The sequence below is a fragment of the Helianthus annuus genome, chromosome 5, assembly GCF_002127325.2.
Source record: "Helianthus annuus cultivar XRQ/B chromosome 5, HanXRQr2.0-SUNRISE, whole genome shotgun sequence".
NCBI lineage: Eukaryota > Viridiplantae > Streptophyta > Magnoliopsida > Asterales > Asteraceae > Helianthus > Helianthus annuus.
The window spans coordinates 177,863,465-177,873,090 of record NC_035437.2 but is presented as its reverse complement, the minus strand read 5'-3'; the positions used below and the strand labels follow the sequence as shown (position 1 = coordinate 177,873,090).

The 9,626-nt window shown below is 45.5% G+C and overlaps 2 protein-coding genes across 2 annotated transcripts; both read right to left on the bottom strand.

Moving 5' to 3' along the window:
- Positions 1 to 611: 611 nt before the first annotated feature.
- Positions 612 to 5,870, bottom strand: LOC110944243. Its single transcript, XM_022185953.1, has 2 exons — positions 5,291 to 5,870; positions 612 to 2,728 (listed from the first exon to the last, which is right to left on the bottom strand). Exons 1-2 carry the CDS (start codon positions 5,868 to 5,870, stop codon positions 612 to 614), a joined length of 2,697 nt encoding a protein of 898 aa, XP_022041645.1.
- A 476-nt stretch (positions 5,871 to 6,346) lies between these two features.
- LOC110944244 lies at positions 6,347 to 7,960 on the bottom strand. The gene has a single exon (XM_022185955.1). It carries the CDS (start codon positions 7,958 to 7,960, stop codon positions 6,347 to 6,349), a length of 1,614 nt encoding a protein of 537 aa, XP_022041647.1.
- Between the last annotated feature and the right edge of the window lie 1,666 nt (positions 7,961 to 9,626).

Below are 9,626 nucleotides of genomic sequence, written 5' to 3'. Positions count from 1 at the left end.
TGGACAATTTCAACTTAACTTTTTGTGTACAAGTTACTTGTGTTTGCTTGTGAACATTTTAGCTCTGTGTGGTATCTTTTGTGTTAATACTCACCTTTGGTTTTTTGCATGTGAATTTTGTTATCGTCATAATATGTGCATGTGTAATTACTTTGATTAGGTATCACGAATGAATGATGGCGCTGACAGGTTGTGTTGTGTTAGTTACAACGTTTATTCTGTCGTTTGTGTGCGCAGGTTGGGTCGTGAATTACGAAGTGATCAAGTTTACAGGTTATTGTGTGGACCCGGCTGTGTTCGGCCTTGGGGGTCTTACAATGCTTAGTTACCGTGTTATCGATGTGTTCGCGTTTATGTGGGCACAAAGTTGTGGTTTGGCGTTTTCTAGGCTTTGGTTGTGTTTTTGACCCGGCTGTGCACTTGGTTGTGACGAGCCTTGGAGGTCTACAATGTTTCCTATGGTCGAGCCATTGATGTTTCCGTGTATGCCCAAAGTAATATGTGCAGTTGTGACAAAAATTCGTATGGAAAAAAGGGGTAGCCAAACACTTCTTTATTAGTGCTAAATGTGTTGGCGTGCAGCCATTACAAGTACATAAAACCTTGGCTGTTTACATGTAGCATCTCCTTAACTGTTGAGCGTTCCAAGTTCTTGGGACTTCTTTGTCGTCTAGGGTGCGTAACTTATACACCCCTTTTCCGAGCACTGCATCTATCACATAAGGCCCCTCCCACTTGGGAGCTAATTTTCCAGGTTTTTCAGCGTTAGATTCCTCATTGTCCCTCAGGACGTAATCCCCTGGATTGAAAGTACAGACTCGGACTTTTGAGTTATAGTACTTTTCCAGCTTTGTTTTGTATTTTGCTTCATTGATTGCCGCCATCTCTCCCCTTTCTTCTAGGAGGTCAAGGTCTAACCTTCTTTCTTCTTCGTTGTTGGTCATATTCATGGAGATCATTCTTGGTGAAGGCAATCCGATCTCCGCTGGTATGACAGCCTCAGACCCATAGACTAAGCTGAACGGTGTCTCTCCGTTGCTTGTTTTGGGCATTGTTCTATGGGCCCATAGTATGCTGGGCAATTCGTCAACCCAGCCTCTCCTTTTTTCTCCCAATCGTGCTTTAATGCCGTCTATGATGCTTTTGTTAACGGCTTCGACTTGACCATTCCCCTGCGGGTGCGCAACCGAGGAGAAGGTATGCTCTATGTGTAGTTCCTTGAACCATCGTTGGAGATCTTCTGCGGCAAAATTTGTCCCGTTATCGGTGATGATTCGCAGGGGTAACCCGAATCTGCAGATTATCTGTTCCCAGATGAAACGCCGTACCACAGTAGACGTGGTTGACGCCAGTGCCTTCGCCTCTACCCACTTTGTGAAATAGTCTACCGCGACTATGATGAATTTTACTGCCCCTGGGGCTTCGGGAAAAGGGCCGACCATGTCTATCCCCCATTGTTGAAAAGGCCACGCCGTTTTGACGGGCACTAATTCATTCTTGGGGCGCATCGTTTTGGGAGCATGTCTCTGGCACCCGCTGCATTTTCTCAAAGCCTTTACTGCGTCTAGGTGCATTCCAGGCCAGTAGTACCCGACATTCATCACCTTTGCTACCACCATTCTCAGTCCAGCATGTATACCACAGATTCCCCCATGCACTTCTCTTATCAAGTAGTTCGCGTCTTCTGGGTCGACACATCTCAATAATGGTCTGAGGTATGATTTTTGGTATAGGATTCCATCAACCATCTGATAGTGTTCAGCCTTGTACTGGATTTTCCTTGCTTCAGCTTTATTCTCCGGTAATATCCCAGATTGAAGATACATGATTATCGGAGTCATCCACGACGTTGTTCCCATTTGAATAACGCTTACTTCTCTTAGTGGTACTGATGGGTTGCTCAAAACTTCTATGCGTACATCTTTGGCTAGGTGTTGGAAACTTGTGGATGCGAGTTTACTTAACGCATCTGCTAGTTTGTTTTCGCTCCTGTTGATGTGATGAACCTTGTAGGAATAGAAGCTTTGCAACAAAGTCTTTGCCTGATTCAAGTATAATGCCATTATGTCTCCTTTGGCGTCGTATTGGACATTGATTTCCCTGGCTACTAACATGGAGTCTACATGCGCCTCAATGTGTTTGACTCCCATCTTGATCGCCAGTCTTAAACCGGCAAGGAAAGGTTCATATTCGGCTTCGTTATTCGTGCTTTTGAAGTCTAGCCTGATGGCGTACGTGTATTCGTGTTTATCTGGACTCACCAGCCTGAGTCCTGTGCCTGTGCCGTCTTCGTTGGACACGCCATTTGTGTATAGTAGCCATGGTTCTTCTGTTTGCTGTCTTTCAGCTTTCTCCATCGCTTTGCACTCTCGATCCTTGTCATTAGGTACTTCTGTCATGAAATCGGCCAACACCTGGCCTTTGATTGCTGGTCTCGGCCTGAAAACCACATTATGGCCTCCCAATTCTATTGCCCACTTTGCTAACCTTCCGGAAATCTCGGGCCTTGCGAGGATGTTGCCGATGTTGTAATTTGTTAATACGTGGATGACGTGGTTGGCGAAGTACCTGCGCAGCCGTCTCGATGCATGGATTAGTGCTAGTACTAGTTTTTTCATGATGGCGTACCGAGTCTCTGGGTCGGTCAGGGTACGGGACACGTAGTAAACTGGTGTTTGGATACCTTGGCGATCGATGAGTAAAACTGCTCCAACCGCTTTGTCAGATGCTGACAGATATAATACCAGGGGTTCTCCTTTCACCGGCGTCGTCAATGTTGGTAATTTTATAAGACTGTGACACCCCAGGAAAATCAGTGAACAATACAGTTTACCTAGCTTCCTCAGTGAGTGCATACCAAATTTCGGGACGAAATTTCCAATTAGTTGGGGATAATGTGACAACTCGAACTTTAGACTTACTGTGATGTAACGTTACGTGCCTATGACACTTTGAGTTAATGAATGTTATGATGTTACGTACTTATGTGAACTTGATTATATAATTATGTGACTACGTGTGTTATTATGTGCTATATGATTTAATGAGAATGCATATGTTATGTCAATCAAATGTTAACCCAACCGCATACAAGCCCATTCGGGCCACACACCCAACTCGAGACCACAAGGCGGCCCAAGTGAGGTTCCGGCCCACTCCTCTTATACGTATGCATACACAATTAGGGTTGCTAGTTTTCACAATTCTCCTTGCAACCAAGAACACACACACACAAACTCTCTCTCAACTCGGAACCAAGGGCTGCCGAAGAAAAACACGCATCGAAGCTTGTTGAATCCGGATCCCTTCTCTCCATCTCGGTTAGTTTGAGTTTATGATTTTCTGTTTTGTTGTGATGTCGTGTATGATATGATTAATCGGTCCAAGTATATGTTAAACCGATTAGAGTTACATGATAATAAACTAGGGCCGATTAGATTGTTGGCCGATTAGATTATGTTGTTTATGCTTGGTCCTCGGATTGATTGTATGATGATAGATATAATCAGGTTTTTGTATGAATGATAACCGGTTAGGTTGCATGCTAGTCCGATGATATGATTATGACTCGGTTTAGGTTTGTGTACTAATCCGATTATTTGTTTTGATGCTGTTATGAACATGCTAATGATGATGATTTTGAAGGTGTTATGAATATGATTGAATGCTGAATAAACGTTGTTTGATCTGATTTCCGAAACTGCCTTAGATGTTTGCTAGAATCACGGATAAATCATTGCATGAATTATGGAAGTCAGTTACACACTTGGTTGCGACCCAGATTGCGAGTCGGGAACCCACAGTCTCGACTCGAGACCACAACAGCATCAGTCGAAACCGAGGTTGCGAGTCCCGTTGCGACTCGTAACCGGACCATGTCAAGCCGAAACCACCGTTGCGACTCGTAACCCCTGTTGCGACTCGAGACCGTTAGTTGCGACTCGAAACCCGCCACTTCGCACACACTGTTTTGGACTCACATTTGTCACGGGCCCAATTGATTGGGCCAAGTAATTGGACTTGTTTGCATATCTGCTAATTGGACTGCTATAACTATTTGGACCGGGCTTTATGGGAATTCGCACAACAGGTTGGGCCGGGTTATGTTGGGCCGAGATTAGAACGCACAAGTTATGCTCTTGACTGCTAAGTGTTACCATGTTCTATAAGTGCTCGAAACATGTTAACTTGTATGTTTTATACGTGCATTACGTGAAGTCAAAACCTGACTTGTATATGACCATGATAGGACGTGGTTGACCATTTACTTGCTACCTGTACTCTTTTGTATCTGCCGAGCAAACCAAGGTGAGTTCACACAGCCAAGGCATGGGATTCCCGGGTGGGAATTGGGTTGGAATGATTTGATATGGAATGATTACTCGTACTTACGCAATCACTAGACTATAGACCATCGTCCTCAGGATAGTCAGGACACGTTACGTAAAGCCTACGTAACCCAGTAATTGCCATTTGTCTCCCGGGTCGGGAAGACACGTTACGTAAAACCTACGTAACCCAATACCTTCTACTGTCTTCCGGGTCGGAAGGACACGCTGCGTAAAGCCTACGTAGCCCCCACGCGTACCACTGTCCTCGGGGAAGGGCACGCCACGTAAAGCCTACGTGACCCAGTACGTATTCCTGTTCTCGGTCTAAGAAGAACACATGGTTGCACTAGTCTAGTAAGTACCATAATGGGAAGCCCCCATTAGAAAGGATAAACGTGAGAATCCCTCACCAGTAGTATATACATGTATGGGAAGCCCCCACTAGATGAACTTACGCATTACTGTTATGAACTTACTTTCTGTGAACTCGCTCAACTAGTTTGTTGATTATTTGCTGCATGCCTTGCAGGGCCTTAGGTACATTATGGAGCTTGCACAGGGAGGAGCAGGTCGTTGTGGGATACGGATCACGAATGATATCTGAACTTATAACTGTTTTGAGATTACATTACTATGCTTCCGCTACTTAAACAATGTTTGGTTTTGAAACATCAATCATGTCATGATGAACTACCTTAACCACTTTTATTATTATTAAATGCTATGTTTGATATGATTGATGGCTTGATCCTGGTCATGTCACGCCTCCAAGCGGTGGTACTCCGCGTGTGGGATATTGGGGGTGTGACAAAGACAATCTTTCATCTCGCGGAATGCGCTCTCGGCTTCCGGAGTCCATTGGAACTGGCTTTTCTTCATGCAATTGCGGAGTGTCTTGATAAATGGGAAGGATTTGGCTGTGTGGTTGGCTAGGAAGCGGTTTAGCGCTGCTAGCCGACCTGCCAATTTCTGCATCTCCTTGATAGTTGATGGTGAAGGCATTCTCTCGATTGCTTGCACCTTTTCGGGATTTACTTTAAAACCATCCTTCGTAACGATGAAACCCAGGAACTTCCCTTCTTCCATGCCGAAAGAACATTTCGCTGGGTTTAGCTTGATGCTTACTCCGCGTAGTGTGTCGAATGTCTTCTTAATATTCACCAGCATCGTACCTTCCTCTTTGCTCATGACGACCAAGTCGTCCATATACACTTCGATGTACTTGCCAATGGCCTCACTGAAGGTTTCGTTCATCAGTCTCTGATAAGTCGCCCCTGCATTCTTTAGACCGAAAGGCAATTTGGTGTAACAGTATATCCCTTTCGGTGTACGGAATGCAGTCTTGTCCTCGTCTTGGACGGCCATTTGTACCTGGTGGTACCCCTTGTAACAGTCAAGGAAACATTTCCATCTGAATGTTGCTAGAGAGTCGATCTTCTCGTCGATATCTGGTAAGGCGTAGCAGTCACGCGGGTATGCCTTGTTCAGATCCTTGTAATCTACGCACATTCTCCAGCTGCCATTTGATTTCTGTACCATTACAGCGCTCGCCACCCAAGTTTGGTATCGGACTTCTCTGATGATGCCAGCATTCAACAGTTCCATGACTTGTCTTGCATAGCGTCGTGCTTTATGTCTCCTAAGTGGCGTTTGGCGTGCACCACAGGTTTCGCACTTTCTGAGACATTCAATCGGTGTTCTGCTATGTGCCGTGGAACACCCACCATATCAACTGGTGTCCAGGCGAATACATCCATGTTTTCGAACAACAACTTTTTAAGCGCCGCGCGCGTAAGATCGGACATTGCAGGGCCCAAGGTAACTGTTTGTTCTGGGTATGCGCTGTTTAACACCCATTTTTCGGCTTCTGTGCGCGGTGCTGGTTTGCTTGCTTTTGCTGGTCGGATTTCATCTGTTGCTAGGACTTCTTTGCTTGCATATATTATTGCTACCCCTGTTTCTGTTGGGAATCCGATAGCTGAGTGTGGTGCGGAGCAAATCATGCTGAAGTCCCATTAGGATTCTCTTCCTAGGAGAATATTGTGTCTTGAGTGTGCTGGTTGTACCATGAACATGACCTCTTTAGTTCTTGAATTCCTTCCGTCTGGAAGTAGCACCGGGAATGATATTTGACCAAGAGGAAAAACGGCTTCGTTGCAAAAACCAGTTAGTGGGTAATCAACTGGTTGCAAGCGCGCCTTGTCTTCTTGGTCAAATTGATTGAAACATTGTTCATATATAATGTCCGCGGTGCTCCCTGGGTCGATGAGGATGTAGTCGGTTTGATAATGACCGATTACCCCAGAGATGACGATGGGTCTCTTTTCTCTTGGACCACCTCTTACAACAGGGAAGACAACTTGTCTTTCACGCCATGAGTCATCTTGTGTGCGCTTGCTGTAATTCTTTCTTGGCCTTCGTGGACCCCCTTGAACCATGTGGGTTTCTAGTTTCCATAGTTTTTTGTTGTCTAGCCCTTCTTCTCTTCTTTGAATCTGGCGGTAGTCGTGCTTTTCACATTTTACCAGATGGGTGAGCTTTCCATCTCTTAAAGCCCTTTTGATCTCCTGCTTTAGGCTGAAGATGTCGTCGGTTAAGTGGCCTGTGTCTTTAAGAAATTTGCAGAAAAGATTTGGGTCTTGACCTCTCTTGTTTCGCATTTGGATAGGTGATTTGAACTGGTGGTTCTCAGTTGACAAGACCTCTGAAGGGGTCTTCGTTAGAGGCATCCACTGTTTTTCTCTGTTTTCCCTTTTGACTTCTTTTCGGTGGGCGATCTGATTGATTGTATGGCGCGCGTCCTCTTTTACTGGGCTTCTATCTCTGTGTGCGGATTTTCTCCATGATTGGCCTTTGTCTTTCTTGTTGTGGCGATCGTTATGGTTGTACCCGCGTTGACGGTTATCGTCACCGATCAACTGTTTGTCAGTTTGCGCAATGGTTTTTGCCGCCTCAATGAAGGATTCCCAATCTTTGGGTCCTCCGTCCCTTCCTTTTAACCGTTTGATTAGATCGTCACATTTTACTGCCCTCATGAAATGCGCACGCATCATCTTCTCACCTACATCTCCAATTTCCAGACATCCTTTGTTGTATCTGGTTATGAAATCCTCCACACTTTCGTGGTCCTTTCTCCATATGTTTAAGCAATCAGCCGGATCTCTGGTGTGTCTTCGCTGCTGGGAGAAGTGCGCGAGTAACTTGTCTCGAAAGTCGATCCATGACTTGATCCTTCCTGTTGGTAGGCTGTCAAACCAAACGCGCGCTGCGCCGACGAAGGTTTGAGCGAAGAAATGGCACCACGTTGGTAAATTCCATCCACCTGTTGCTCCTGCGCCATTAAAAACTTGGAGATGATCGTCGGGATCTGTCAAGCCGTTGTATTTACCCATGTTGTGTGGCAGTTTCGTTTTGTCGATAGCGGCTGTGGCAATCTCTTTGATAAATTTTGAATTTTCAGCCATGTCGTCTGGACGATAGCTAAAGGTATAATCATGCTCTGCTTTTGGGTTGTAGCCTGCGCGCTTGTGAGGCTTGTATGCCTCATGTTCTGGGTGTAATCTGCTGAACACTGTGCTTTCTCCTTTATACGTTGGGTCGTCTTCTTCATCGTCCCATTCAGTGTTCATGTTTCGCGCGCCTAAACGGCTTTATACTGGCTTCCTCTGTGGATGGGAATACTGCACATAGTTGCTTTCAGTTTCGCCGTATGTGTCGCGTGTATGATGCACGCTTGGTTTTCTGATGTTCGGCGTAGGTCCTTTTTCGGGGCGCAGGTTCCATGCATTGATCTGCTGAGTTGTGTGAGTACTTAGAGACATGTGCGGCGGAGTAACGAGTGCGGTCTGGTTGGCTTGTGCTTGAAGCAAAGCCTGTTGTGCACTGAATTGTGTGTAAACGAGGTTTATAGACGCCATCTGTTCGGCATACCAGGAAGCCAGAGTTTTTCCTTCGGGTAGCCCTATAAGTGTAGAGAAGTTCAGTTGTGCCTGTTCCGATGGAGCGGAGGGGCCAGCTCCATGGCTTGGTGTTTGCACTGTTGAGGGTGTTTGTTGGGCTATCCTAGGTGAGGGTTGGAAAGTGGCTCCATTTGTAGTTTGGGTGATGATCCTAGTTAGGGGTTGGAAAGTGGCTCCATTGTAGTTTGGCTAATAACCCTGGATGCACTCCCAAAGATACTAGGTAAATCGTTGTTCACTTGCCCTTCTTGGATGGTTTCGTTCCTTCGGCCCCTTTGGATGTGCGCGGTGTCCGAAATGAGCTCAAAAGAAGAGACTTCTCCGTCCACCTGGTGGGAAGGGTTTGTTTCAGCCATTTTGACGAGTGTTTTTGAAGAGAAAAGAGATGAGTGTGGTTTTGCAAAAAAGCGGATGGCGCCAATGATGAAACACAGGTTAACGCTGAGGCTAAACTGTTGGATTGTCTCTTTTGTGGCTTCAATCTCATTCTCTGCTCGTGAAATGACTAAGATCCTGCAAAACAGCAACACCGTTAGTCTCGTTAAGAGGGGAATATGGGGGTTTCCCTCTTAACCAGGCTCTGGCGTGAGAATAAGTACTGTCCTGAGGAGAATAACAGTGTGTGTATGATGTGAGAATATAGAGTGCAAGATCCTTTAACCTGAATGTTGAAGGGTCCTATTTATAGCCGGCGATGAAAGAGGGAGGAGCAGTGTTGCCAGCTGTTACAGGGTGCGAGCTGTCCGACCAAGGGGAATATCCTCTTGGTCTCCTCTGCTGTGGTTAGGATAATGGTACACGTGGCGCGCCTGTATTTGCTCATACTGGAAACGTTGTACTGCTGATGTCATTCCTGCTCCTTGATTTGTTACAGGCCTACATGGCGCTTGATGAATGGTGACACGTTTGTCCTTTTTGTCGGAGGGAGCATCTTTGGTGCCATGTCGCCATATTCCAGAAGCTTCTGGATTCGCTTGCTGATGTGGGTGCCCTGTAGGATGAAAAAGTGGTGTGGTCCTTGCCATGTAAGCAAAGGTTTCGGACCATACCTCTTCAAACAGGAATGCAATCAAGAGCCTTTGACGACATTGAAGAAGCCATAACGTCAGCTGATAAAGACAAGTTGGAAGAAGAAACTAAATGAACTCATATATATAAAAATGAAACTTGGATATGTGTTGAAAGACTAGAAACTAGTAGATTGTAAATGGAACTACACAGTAAGTAAATGAATGAGATCAAGGAAGTGACCGTAGATTGATTGGTTTCACACAGTAGGCAGGAATAGACAGACTATAATGTGGTATTTTCTCTTGTATTCCTTAACTAGAGTTAT

Bases quoted from the DNA above. Each gene is read 5' to 3' on its own strand.
- LOC110944243 (XM_022185953.1), bottom strand. From the start codon at position 5,870: ATGGTACAGAAATCAAATGGCAGCTGGAGAATGTGCGTAGATTACAAG. The intron at 2,729-5,290 runs GTCGGCTAGCAG...TATATCTGTCAG, and splicing joins GGAGATGCAGAAATTGGCAG to CATCTGACAAAGCGGTTGGA.
- LOC110944244 (XM_022185955.1), bottom strand. From the start codon at position 7,960: ATGAACACTGAATGGGACGATGAAGAAGACGACCCAACGTATAAAGGA.